We start from the raw sequence: 13,097 nt of genomic DNA on the forward strand, positions 1-13,097 counted from the left end.
CACTCATAGCTGCTGTAAAAACCATGTGTGTACAAAAACACATGGCCGAATAAAGTGCATCTGCGCTTTCTGGGATCAGGTCGCACGTTTTCCGAAAATTTTTTCCTCTCTTTCGGCCCGTATCCTTTTTACGCCATCCATGAGCTGCACTGGAAAGTAAAGCTACAGCGACAGATGGGTCTAATAGTTGAGCTGAAGAGAAATTAATCACTTAAATTTTACTTTATGACAGTGGGCTGATAGACCTGTCTGTCCTATGAATTAAAAAAGAAACAAAAAAGTGTGTCTCTGCCTTTTTTGGTTTTCCATTTCAACAAAAGTGGTTCACTCATGTGACGGTGTGTGTGTGTGTGTATAAATATATATATAGTCTTTTTATTTTCCTTAGTTATTTCTTTAACTTGTATGTAGACTGATGACTTGGATTTAATCATGCTTTTTTAAAGTATTAAACTAAAATTACGCTATAGCGCTGCTGTCACTAAGCAACATCATCTCATTATTGGACATTTTTTGTGTGTCCTTTACAGTACCTCGATTTTATTCCGTTGGTTGGGTGAAATGATTAATTACACGGTAGCATAGATAGGCTAATTTAATTCACATTGATGTGTTTAGATGCTATAGTTACTCAAATGCAGTGAAAGTGGGTTGTCATAGAGATGCTTTTTTTTTTTTTTGTATTGATATTGCGATGGGCTTTCATCTCAGTCCATCTTTTCTCTCCTCTACACTCAAAGTCCTTTGTGTTTTCCAGTGTCCCGTTGCAAAATGAGCTTTTTGTTTGGTTGTGGCGTAAACGTCCTCCAGATGGGCTTGGTGTAATAAGCCCAGGTGTACTAGCTTACAGGCCCAACATCCCGATGACCTCTTACCTCTGATGTAGGTCAGTAAAGGTTAGCCGCCCAGCTCTCTGTTCATTGCAAACACAAGCTTCAAATCCATCCTTATCACCCCATTCAGATGGTTCAAGGTGCGGCTGCCACTTCTAAGAGTGAGTTAAAGAAAGCACCATATGTTTCAAAGACAAATTTCATATATTACAGAAATCCCCAGGCTTGTCTGTTATTGTTTTCATTCTAAACTCCAGCAGGAAAGGCAAACATGTGAGGCACAGCCAGCACTTATTTGCGTATGAACACCACCAGCTGCATTGGACCTGAAGGATTACACTGGATAACTGCATCTCTGTGGTTGTTATCCTTTCTTATCAACTCTCTCCCTCTCTGATATCTTAGCAGGTCCAGGGTATCCTCGATTCTCAGGGAGTCTGGCCCACACGTTCCTTCCTATGAGCCACTTGGATCACCATGCCAACAGTGGAGTTCTCTATGGGCAACACCGTTTCTATGACACACAAAAAGGTGGGACGTGAGACTATTAAAATTTTATCACACGGAAATAATATGAATTCAAATGGAAGCGGTATAGTCTGGTGCTGTTGTCTGTGCAATACTGAGAGCATGCTTTTTTTTTCTTTCCGTGACTAATTTGTCTTCTTTTTTCTATTTTATAGAGAACTTCTACCTTCGAGGTCTCCCATCCCAGGCACCTCTCATCTCAGCCAATCATAGTCTGCCACCAATGTCTCGGGCAGGTTCAGGACACACTCAGGGGTCCTGCAGCAGAGACAGAGATCAAGGGGTAGGCACAGGCATACATAAGGGTCTTAAAGAGGGGTCTGTGGAAAGAGGAGTGGTAAATGTCAAGGACAAGGAGAGATCCAGTGGTAAACAAGAGGCTAAGGAAAGACAGCAGCAGCAGCAACAACAGCAGCAGCACCACGCTCACCAGCCACCCCAGCCAACACACCACCACCATTCTCACACTCATCAGCAGCACCCGCACTATCCTCAGCACCCGCTGCCCCTGGAGGAGGTAAACAGCCGGGCCCTGGAGAGGCATAAGGCGTCGCTCACGATGTACAGTAAAGAGCACCCTCAAAGTATGAGCAAGCCCCTCAGTGCCTGTTTGCACAATAGCAAGATGCAAAATGGAGATCCAGGAACTGGAGCAGGGGCTAAGGTGTCCATGTCCAGCTGTGGCGGTGAGGACACAACCCTTCGGGTTATGGGTGGTGGGGGGAGCAGCCAGAACAGACATTTGGGGACTAGTGGCAGTGGCCGCTGCACCAAAGAGGGGGTAAGTGGGGAAATGAGGATCAGTGAACAACCTTCAGACTGTTTGGAAAGGGGTCAGGCACCACTTCACCACTCTCTGCCCTACTCTGTACCCCCACCCTTACATATGAGTTCTGCTACTGGAGGGGCCCATCCACATCCTCATGCTCACCCCCATACACATCCCCATCCAGGGGGCTTCCACTGTCTTCAGCTCCACCCCAGCCACCCACATCATTCCCACCACACACACCACCATCCAGAGTTTTTCTGCCCACCGCCACCTGCTCCTCTAGCCAACCCTGCCTCGCACGAGAGGGGGCCAGTCAATGTGGGGCGAGAACCTAAAGTCACAGGGCCTACATTTGTGCCATCTGTGGCAGACGTAGGCGATAAATCTAATGGGCCATTCCAGCTTAATAACCCTGACTGCCAGGGTGTGGGTAGTGGAGGAGGAGGCAGCAATGCCAAGGACAAGACAATCGAAAAGAATGGTGGCGGTGGGCACCACAGTAATTGGCACAGAAAACAACAACAGCAACAACAGCAGCAGCAGCAGCACCCATACAGAAAGACAGAGAAGGCTCCAGACTGGATGCAATCCCACCATCAACACCTTCAGTCCTCACAGCTTCCTCCACCTCCCCAGCAACAACCACCACATTCTCAACAGCAGCATCAAGTAGTGCGATCGCGGAGTGCTGAGTGTATCAACAGTGGTGTGGAAATGGATGTGTTCAGACCCTCGCTGCCCCAGGGACCCAAGGCAGGGCACTCGGTCCCTCATTCTGTAAACACTTCTCCTTATCGAGACTGTTCCCATCCCGGACCCCCGCCAAACTCTTCCCCACTTGGAAGTAAAAACATGGGGCAGCACAGTGGAACACAACACAGTGGTCCCGGAGGTAGCTGCTCTTTACAGAGAGACGGCCAAAAGGTAGCCAGGATTCGCCACCAGCAGCATGGCCGACCTGGCCCAGAGACACCCACTGAGTTGAACCAGGGGAATAGTCAGGAGCTTAAAAGAAAGATGGACATGTCTCCTTATGGTTACAGCAACAGCAGTGGGCAGCAGCACCACCACCAGCAGCCCCCAGTGCCACCCTGGAATATGAGGCCTCCTCACCACATGTCGCAACCTGAGGAGGAGCAGAGGAAGTCATATATGGAGTTGGGGAGCACTGGTGGGCAACACTCTCAGCAGCAGCAGCAGCAGCAACAACAGCAGCAGCAGCAGCAACAACAACAACAGCAGCAGCAGCAGCAACAACAGCAGCAGCAGCAGCCGGGAATAAGCCTCCCTCCTCCACAGCCCCCCACCGCACCTCCCCTCAGCCAGCAACAGCAGCAACCACAGCAGCAACCTGATCCCCAGGGTCCAACTCAGGGAGAGAGCAGTGCAATGAAAAGCTTACTAAAGTACAGCAACCAGCAACAACCACTGCTCGTCTCCCAAAAGAATCCATTTGGGGGGTTAGGAAATCTCAAATCAGGTCCATCTGGGGGGAGCTGTGCCCTGCAGGGCAACAAACAGACTCTGCCTTCCAGGAAGGGTACGGCTAATGACAGTGAGCGTCCTGATTATAACGGGCGGAGCAGGGAAATGGGGGAGCCAGGTCATGGTGAAAGTGAGGTGCGGCAGCCGCCAGTAGGAATAGCGGTGGCGGTGGCCAGACAGAGGGAACCACCTTGTCGTTCAGCTGAAAATCATCCGAACAGCCGACAGGGCAGGGTCCATCCGTCTGTGAAAGGTAAGCAATCCAGGTCACTGGCTTGTGAGAAGGCCTTATATTTCTTTATCTGTAACTTGCCAACAATATCGCTGCAAACAGAGAAACAGCCATATAGAAAATAAACAAACAGGAAAAAGCACATTTTTAAGCGGATAAAAAGCCAGAAAAATATTGATTTTGTGGTGATACCCTTTGCTGAATGCAGTAAAAATCCAGAATGGTATAATTCTCACACTCATTGCCATCAGGTATACGCTCCAGTCCCCATGATCCATTACAGGATAATATAGGCATAGCTAATTCTATGAATGGAGTTTAATACTTATGGGTTTAAATATAAATTTCCTCTGCAGCAGTCCCAAACAATGCCTTGCTGATTTTAACTTGGTTTTCCCCTCTTTAACTTTCTAGTTGCCCTTAATCAAACATTAGTGAGTCAAACAGGCATCAACCATGATGTTTACAGATGTCAAGTCTGAGTCCATTTAGAGTTGCCAAGATAAAAAGTAATTAATATAAGATTTCTAAGCCTCGCTCTGAGAACAACAGTATATAAATGGAAATAAATAGATATACAAAAAAATACAATATTAAAAAAACAAAACAACTTTGGACAAAATTGACCTACATCAAGTTTCAATTTTATTTCATAAATATCTGAATGTGTTATTATATTATGAAGCAAGTTATTTTTCTTTCCAAATAAGACAGTAATATGTCAATACTGTGCACTATATGGTTTTAGCATGAATTCTGCCAATACAAAAGCATTTAATACTCAAAATGTATTCATTTGCAACTTGCGGCACGGTTCTGACAAGTGGCGAGAGACTTGGGATTTTGTTCTCACTGTGATCCACAATGGTGAAAGTTGATGTTTGCCTCACAGGGCAGCCCCGCTCCATGTATCTGTCAGATCCCACCACTGAGGAAGACAGGAAGAGGCTGAGTGAGGAACAAATAGGTCTCACTTGCTTGGACAGGGAGAGGGATGCATATATCAGGTATGTATTTTTAAAGGTGTTGTTCAATACTTAATAAATTAAAATCTTTACAGAAACATTCTAATTTGTATTTCTTTATCTTTATGTCATTCTGATGTCAGGGATAACAAAGAGAGGGTGGAATTTGCAAGGATCCACCCTTCCAGCAGCTGTCACGGAGACCTTGCCTCTCATCTCATGGTCCCGGGCGGGACATCCCTCCAGTCTGGCCAGTTGGGAGATCCTGCTGCACATTCTGCTCACCATCATTGGATGCCAAGAACTGGAAGCCCATCTCTCTGGATGACGGGACATTCTTATGGTAAGACGCTTTCTGATGGCAGGATTTTATTGTTATGGTTATGTTTATGTTTATTCATGTGTTATAAAGACATATAGTCCAGCTTTTTTTTGTTTATTGAAAAAAAGGCCAAAACAAAGACGTTTGGAATTGATTTGATCAGCTGATACATATATTTAAAGTTCTTTTGTTTATATGGAATTCTGTAATTTAATTTCTTTATAAAGCAGGTATAGGTCATACAACCCTACACCAGAATCTGCCACCAGCTTTCTCTGCAGCCATGCCAGGCCCTCTGCAGCCAGTCCTGCCTCTGCCTCAAGACCCCTCTGCCCAACTGGTGGTCTTGCCCTCCGAGCCTCCCACCCATCCTGCGACCCATCACCTGGGTAAGCCATGGCATTTTATATGTTAATCTAATCGATCTACAAAGCACAGCAAACTCCACTGGTACAGTATCTGTATACAAAGAGTAAAAATAAGAAAAGCTTGTTTGTTATTATGCTTATGTTTTTGTGATTGTTAACTGTGTGTGTATGGATGAATGAGGACTGACAGGAAGAGAAGCTAAGGGCTAAGGCCGATGCTAATGGGAATCCAAATAAATACAACACAAGCAGCAGAAATGCACCAAATTTAGCTTATGTTCTGTGAAACTAAAACGAGTTATTTCACTGTTAATATTACTTTGGGCTAAGATAAGTTTGCAATCTTATGATAATTGCTACATGCCAACTGCTTGGCCTGGCAACAGTGGCACTCTCAGTAGTTCAGGATGCTCATACAAAGCTATTTTGCCCCTACAATACCACAGCAGAGGAAGAGGAAGTGAATGAGGTGAAAATCACTTCACCAGAGTCATTGTAGATGCGTATTCAGTGAACAGACTGTGAAATTTAATTGGCTCCCAGTCTTTGACGATATGTTTCCTTCTGCGCGCCACAGGAGTTTCAGCTGAGAAGGGAAGTGCATCCACAGAAACTTTCCCACAGGAAATATTTTCATATCCGATTTTATGTGGCGAAATTCTTAGTGTGTCTTGCAAAAGGAGCTGAAAGATCAAATTCATTTGGATAATAAAACCGCTAATGTGGAGTGTGTAGCACAGTGCTAATACAGATATTATGAAGATGCTCATTATGTAGTTCTATATAGTGTGGTCTTAGTACTTTCCAAAAGGCACCTCTGTCATTGTAGATCACCCATATGGAGTTGTGCGTGTCCTTAAATCCACATAATGAGACAGGTTATACACCCACACACATGGGAACCAGGCTTACTGCTGGGCCCTTTTGCAGAACCCCTACTGTGGTTTGGCCGGGAAGGTGGGACTTTTTGGCATAAAGGCCAAGACGAATGCTCTGACGAGAAAAACATGCATTTCCAGCACAGCATTTTGACCTCTAATCAACCTATGACCATTATATTCTGTTCACATTTCATCATTTTCATAACGTCTTTTTCCAGCATTCCAAAATTCTCAAAGCAGTTCTTAAGAGACAGCTTTTTGTTCAGAGCGGAGGAGAGTGTGGGATTGTTTCTGCCTGGGGAGATGTTGTTCTGTGAAGTCAAAAATCTTTTTTTCCTTAAAGGATACATGTTGTTGCTATAAATGTGAATACAATGATTCTTTAAATGATCCATAATGGTTTCAGTGTTTTGAAATAGTTGTGTGGGAGGCACATAATGATAAATATGGAGAACACAACTGTTCTCTGTTTGCTAATGTATTCTAGTGAGTCGTGCCTACTGTCAATGCGTATGAGCCCAAAGAAAAGTGATGTAGAGTGTGTGTGTGTGTACGTGTATGCATGTGTTTTTGTTCTAAGGTAGCCCCCTCCATCACATTTCTCCTTTTTTTTTTTTTTCTCATTAGATGTGATGGAGCAGCCAGGGCTGTGGCCCCCTGTGTACGGCGCCCGGGGCCCACCCTCCCACATGCAACATCCTGCTGTGTACTCCCGATCCCAGTTTCTACGGCAACAGGAGCTGTACGCTCTCCAGCAGCATCAACAGCTTCAGCATCAGCATCAGAGTCACCAGTCGCAGCAATCACAACTGCAGTCTCAACCTCAGCAGCAGCAGCAGCCACAGCAGCACAGAGCTGCACATGCCATGAACATGCAGCACCAACCCGCTCACAATGCACAGGTGATTGCAGAGTCAAAATACGCAAGGGAGATTAATACATGCAAAAGTGCAGGCAATACAGCGAAGCGTAAGCGAGTCATGGATCCCGTGACTTTTGAGTCTATTTTCAATTTGCATAATATTCTTTGAAGGATATGCCAACTTTCCTACAGGGGAAAAAAAGTGTATTCCCGAATACAGAAAAGCAAGTAGCATTGGCTGTCAACCAGATTGCAATAAATGTACTATTTGGTTAATGCATAAAATCACTTGTTCACTAAATTTAGATATGCAATAATTTTGTATTAATGCCACAGATACAGAAGAGAGCAGACGAGCCCTCAGTTGAACTGGAAGAACTCATTTCAGAGCCAAGAACATCTAAACCTGCCAAAGCTTACTCTTACAACCCACCGCAGAGAAACACCTCACCCCCTGGGACCTGCACCACTCACCTGTCCCCTTGTTGTCAGTCCCCTTCGCTGCGACAACATCCCAAAAGCACTCCTTCAACACCCTGCCCCGCTCCTAGCCCTGTTGCAGCAGTACCTCATTCACCTGCCATTAGCCCTGCTCCACCTCAAATGTTAAAGGCTCCTGAATCCGAAGACAAGACGGGAGAGGGGCAGCCTCCACAGGAATACCCAGGGTCTCTGGAGCCTGGTAAGTGCAAAGAAGTGTCTAGAAAAAAAATGCAAAAACTGTGCGTAAAAGTTTTCAAACTGTCTTTGAAGCAGTGTGCACAGTGGTTTTTGTACAAACAATAATCATCAAATTAGCGCTTGTGAGATAACATACTCACACTAATCAGGTATAATAACAGAGTCATGTAGAAAACCAGAAAGAGAACAGAAAACTGTTCTAACATATAGTCAAATCTTGTGCATCATACCGATTTATAACTGGAGTTGTCACTGTTCAGTGACCCCATTTTTTTCTGCTGGTGTTGCGGTAATATGTGTGGGTAGCTCTTTTGGCAAAGCCTCTGATTGAATAAACGGTGAAGAAAATGGCTGCCGGCTGTGCTGGGACTTTCCAGAACTGTTACCTTGGTAATGATTGAGAAATACCTTAGTAGCGGCCTTTACATCTCCTCCACCCCCACACGCCTGACACTATCTTCATCATTATTAATGTCTGGCTAACGGCTCCCGCAAGCCAGAGGAATTGTGTCAGTTTCTCTGATAAACTAAAGGTCTTGTCCACTTTAAATAACACGCACACACACAGTTACTTGTGGTAACTTCCTAAGGTTGGGGGATCAAGGGAAAGTGCTTTTTCATTTCCTTGCCCTGCTTTTTCACTCCATGGAACCTAGTTAGCAAGAGAGTTTCGTTTATCATGGGTATGATTGGTAATCTGTAACACATCCGCATCACAAAAACAGTGCTTTCTATTAAGGAATCATAATATGTGGGTTTTTTTGGGAGGATGGTTTATCAGAATTTTTGGAATAAATAGACAATTGTTAAATATTAAATTAATAAATATTCTTTTCATCTATAGACTTGCCTCCTGGATACACATACCCTGCTATTGCGATGGACTACAGGAGCGGACCGTCACCTCAGGGTGTTCAGCTGGCTGAGCCAGCTGACCTGGACGCAGTCCAAGTGGAGCCTGCTGAGCATGCTCCCCAGTCTCTGGCCAGCCTAGGGGAGGAGTTAGACTGTCAAGTGGTAGTCAGACCCCTTCCAGAGCCACTCCCACTCAAGGAAGTGGCGCATGAAGAGGAAAACAGAGTGGTTGATGGAGTTCTGGAGCAGAGGGATGAGGTGGAAATAACAGCCGTGACAGAAGCTAACTATGTCCACAGAGAGGAGGAGCAACCAGAGGAGCAGGGACAAACTGCAGGAGAGGTGCTGGTTTGTCCACCTGTTGAGAGTACTGTGTGTAAGGCTCCTTCCTGCCCAGTCTCCATTTCAACAGAAGAACCTGACAGGCAAGACGCTGTCATTACCTTGGAAGAAGAGGAGGATGATGAGATGACGGGTGGGGAGATTCAGGTGGAGTATGCTCAAAAGGTCAGCATGCCTGGAGAGCAAGAGCCAGAGCTGCCCACCATCATCGAGCTTGATCCTGCTTCTCCTGAGTCACAGTCCCCGCCTAATGAGTGCGCAGAGGACAGTGAGCAGAAGCACGACAACAAGATGACCTCTAATGATGCCTCAGTGGATTCTGTGTGTCTTTCCCCGGCCTCAGCTTCTGCCCCTAGCCCAAGCGAGGAATCTTTTGCTGTGGCCCCAAAACCTGTTGTGCCCTGCTACTGGAGTCTGGAGCTGCTGATTGCTGCTGCGTTCTGTACAGATGTGCCTCCATTTCCCTTGTTCTCATATAGTACACCATCAGTTGCCCCATCGCAATGCAACCCACACCAGGGTATCGAGCTTCTGAGTGAACTAGCGGATCTGGAGCTGCAGCAGCAAAAGCGCACTTGTGGAAAAAGCCAGGGTGAGAAACAGTGGCTCCTCCATGACTCTAACACATTCACATTCACACAGCAACACTCACATCAACAGAATGCACTTCTCTCATAGTTTACTCTCCTTTTCCTCTATGTCCATTGAGACAAACTCCCACTCCCCCTCAGGCCTAGCCTCATCGCTCTGTGCTCCCTCCCAGATAGTCCTCTCTTCCTGCCGGTCTCATGAGCCTCTTGTGAATTCTAACACATCCCCAGAGAGGCTGTCTACATGCTTGCTTGCCGTTGCTCTTCTTTGGCATGTTAAAGCCACTTTTATTTCCTAAAAGGCTGTTCTAATGATGCAGGGCCTCAGGAGAGGGAGAAAAAGCAGGAGGACAGGGCTGAACTACTAGTGAAGGGTGTACACCTTCCTCTCTCACTCACGCTCCCTTCGAGCTCTCCTCAGGGAACCGTCTGTGTCTCTCCATCCTGCAGCTGTTTGATACACTCATGCGCGCGCACCCAAACACGCACAACTGCAAATACACAGAGTTAAACTTAAAGGAGAGACACCAGTTTGTTTCATTCTCTCACTAACATAACACTTCATACTGAAAGTTGGTGTGTAATCACAAAAGCAGTCTTTGTTTTCAGCACCCTGGAGCATTGCCTGGCTAATTAGACCCCATTGTTTTAAAGTGGCTTTAAAAGCTTCCTTGTTTTTCAAAGTACCATGCGTTTTTGTTTTTTTTTATTCATGCAAAAGGATGTTTTGTGTTTACCACAGCATCCTAATGCATTTAACTGCTCCCAAAAGATGGTTCTTTAAAAAGGGTATCATCTGATTCCAGAGTCAGTGATGTCTTCGATATGCGATATTGTTGACAGCTCAGGCAAGTAGCAAATGTCGATTTAGAGTCACAACTATGGTTAGTAAGACGATTCAGTATATTTTTATTTATTCATGTTAAGATGTAAGACTGTGTTACTCTTACAAACAAAATGTCATTTTCCTTGTGACTAGGCTACAATCTGCTATTCAGCTTGTGGCTCAGACCATTAATGGCAGATAGACTACTCAGTGTCATAAGCAGATAGGCTACATAGGAAAAGCTCAGTCCAGATGGTCTGTGAGATATCAGCATATGGTGAGTCCAAAATAATGTGACCTCTGAAAAGATATGCTGCTGATTTCTCATACTGTCCTAATCTGCTCAAATTTCTGCAGAAAACAAAACAAAAACAAAAAGACCCATCTTTCTCTCTCACTTTGACATGAGTTTCCTTTCACAAATGTTAAGTAAATAAGCTCTGTCCACTGTGGCATCTGAATCGAAAATGTATAGATGCAATATGAACCCTTCCCCCCCCCCCTTCTGTAAACAGAGGAGGAACTGCTCATGTTTGACCTCCAAAGCCTTGCTACCCTGGCCACGGCCCGTGCGCTGGAGCTGGGCTCCGAGGAAAGCAGCAGCGCGAGTTCTGAGCGACAATTTCCAGCCCGCAGGATCCTCAATTTACGAAGGAAATGCACCTGGACACCTCGCAATGAACCAGTAAGGCTATAAAAGTGTGCCCTTCTTGACGCTTCAAAATGTTCCCAGAATTCTAACGATGTTTCAAACAAATAGTAACTAATGAAGTTGTACTTAAAATGTTCCTTGATTGCTTTTGTTAAATGTTACATAACCACTAATTATGCGTGTTGTTCAGGTGTGCCCAGCCAAAGTTAGCATGGAAACAATGGATGGTCCTGAGCTTGCAATGCGTGTGAAATTGGCTGAGTTACAACGTCGTTATAAAGAGAAGCAGAAGGAGCTTGCCAAACTTCAGAGGAAGCATGATCATCAGTGAGTATGGCGCGGTCCTCCTTTACCTGTGCCGATTCCCAATCGGTCCGTTCCAAAGTAGTAAAAACATAAACGTATTTCATTCACTTATAGTTTCAAAATGGATTTCTTTTAGTGCTTTAGAACCTTCAGAGTTTAGATATAGGTAGCGTCTTAAAGCTCGACCGGCTGCATGTGTGTTTACATCTGCATGTGCCAGCAGGAAGGAAGAAACACCTCGCAGCCCAGCACGGCGAGGACCGGGGCGGCCGAGGAAGCGGAAACCCACCCTCACCACAGGTCCAGTGTCCTCATCCGAGGGCCAAAGAAAAGTCAAGTGAGTATCAGTTAGCCCATCTCCGCTAGCTGGCTGTAGTCCAGTCATGCATGATAAGCCCCTCTGTATCACTGCCATACAGGCGCTGCCTCTCATTGGCATAAGCAGGAAACAGGAGAACCGCTGAACTATTCTAGGAAGTCGAATCAAACCTCTTCTACTCTAATCAACATTGGTGTTATTAATTGCGTAACGGGGCAGTCTGTGTCAGCTGTGTCCTACAGAATACTCATTCAGGGTTAATATATATATAAATAAAAACATTCAACTTTACCGGGCTGAATTGTGCACGTCTGATTCGCAAGGCAATAAGAGTTAAGCAGACTTTTTGAGTCCATGTATATGTTTGTCCGTGTATGTGTTTGAGGAATATGACGAAAGAGGAAAAATTAGCAGAAACGAGCAGGAGAATGTTTTTTTAAATCAACATTGTAAAAATAGGGATGCCTTTCCTGTTTGGAAGTTGTGTTGGAGGGGTTGGTAAAAGGTTTACTCTCAGGCTTCAGTTATCCCCGGCATCTAGGCTCAGAATGCCTTTGGGCACTAAATATTACCTCGCAGCATTCCCTCTCTGTCCATCTTAATCCTTCTTTTCTCACTTCAGTTTCTGGACAACTGTCCACAGCTGCCCCTTTGCAATGTCACTTGCCACTCTTCTTCCACCCGTATCCTCTTGCACCCCCCTCACTAGGGCCCGTGCTGATCAGATGCTAATGCTGAGTGACAATGACACCCAAATATAAGGCCTGGGCCCTCAAGTGAAGTGCAGTGGAGGGAAAGTGGGAGCAGATATGGGGTTACAGTCTCACAGAAGAGTAAACTGAAGTCTGTCTTTTTGTTGTACTTTAAATTGAATCACAGCCAAGACACTTTATTTTTCTTAAAAGCTCCCAGGGTGTACACCCTTTTGTTTGTGATGTGTGCACAACCCAAAAGAGAATGACGTGATACTTGTGAATGAGAAACAAGCAAGCAGACTGAGGACTGTTTAGCCCCATGTTGCGTTATGTGGCAGGGTTCTATAAAAGCGCTGTCCTGCACCTGCCAGTCATGCCGCTACAAAACGCTGATGCTTTTGTGCTGATGGGGGTTAGTGGGTCAGTGGGTCAGTGGATAGCCCACCCAGCCTTTCAGTATCTTTTTCCCTACTTTGCTTTAACCACCGGGGGTGCGTGTGTGTGGTAGTGTTTGAGTGGGAGATACATTCAGGCCTCGTGATCAAGCCTTCCAACTTGCAAATTTTATGCATCTGTTTAGTTA

The 13,097-nt window shown here is 45.4% G+C and overlaps 1 protein-coding gene across 9 annotated transcripts in view; it reads left to right on the forward strand.

The window, feature by feature from the left end:
* Nucleotides 1-13,097, forward strand: part of bahcc1a (BAH domain and coiled-coil containing 1a) — a 61,813-nt gene that overhangs the window by 34,038 nt on the left and 14,678 nt on the right. For 4 of the 9 annotated variants that reach the window (XM_026164859.2, XM_026164862.2, XM_026164863.2 and 1 more), the window contains exons 4-14: nucleotides 1,239-1,364; nucleotides 1,517-3,871; nucleotides 4,743-4,857; nucleotides 4,959-5,158; nucleotides 5,365-5,526; nucleotides 7,014-7,288; nucleotides 7,585-7,930; nucleotides 8,774-9,718; nucleotides 11,058-11,227; nucleotides 11,385-11,521; nucleotides 11,721-11,837. In XM_026164859.2, the coding sequence (XP_026020644.2) occupies nucleotides 1,239-1,364; nucleotides 1,517-3,871; nucleotides 4,743-4,857; nucleotides 4,959-5,158; nucleotides 5,365-5,526; nucleotides 7,014-7,288; nucleotides 7,585-7,930; nucleotides 8,774-9,718; nucleotides 11,058-11,227; nucleotides 11,385-11,521; nucleotides 11,721-11,837 (4,948 nt within the window). The remainder of the gene's footprint in view (nucleotides 1-1,238; nucleotides 1,365-1,516; nucleotides 3,872-4,742; nucleotides 4,858-4,958; nucleotides 5,159-5,364; nucleotides 5,527-7,013; nucleotides 7,289-7,584; nucleotides 7,931-8,773; nucleotides 9,719-11,057; nucleotides 11,228-11,384; nucleotides 11,522-11,720; nucleotides 11,838-13,097) is intronic. The other 5 variants (XM_026164860.2, XM_026164865.2, XM_080300869.1 and 2 more) reach the window with 3 other exon arrangements.

This window comes from Astatotilapia calliptera, chromosome 4, assembly GCF_964374335.1.
Source record: "Astatotilapia calliptera chromosome 4, fAstCal68.1, whole genome shotgun sequence".
Classification (NCBI taxonomy): Eukaryota; Metazoa; Chordata; class Actinopteri; order Cichliformes; family Cichlidae; genus Astatotilapia; species Astatotilapia calliptera.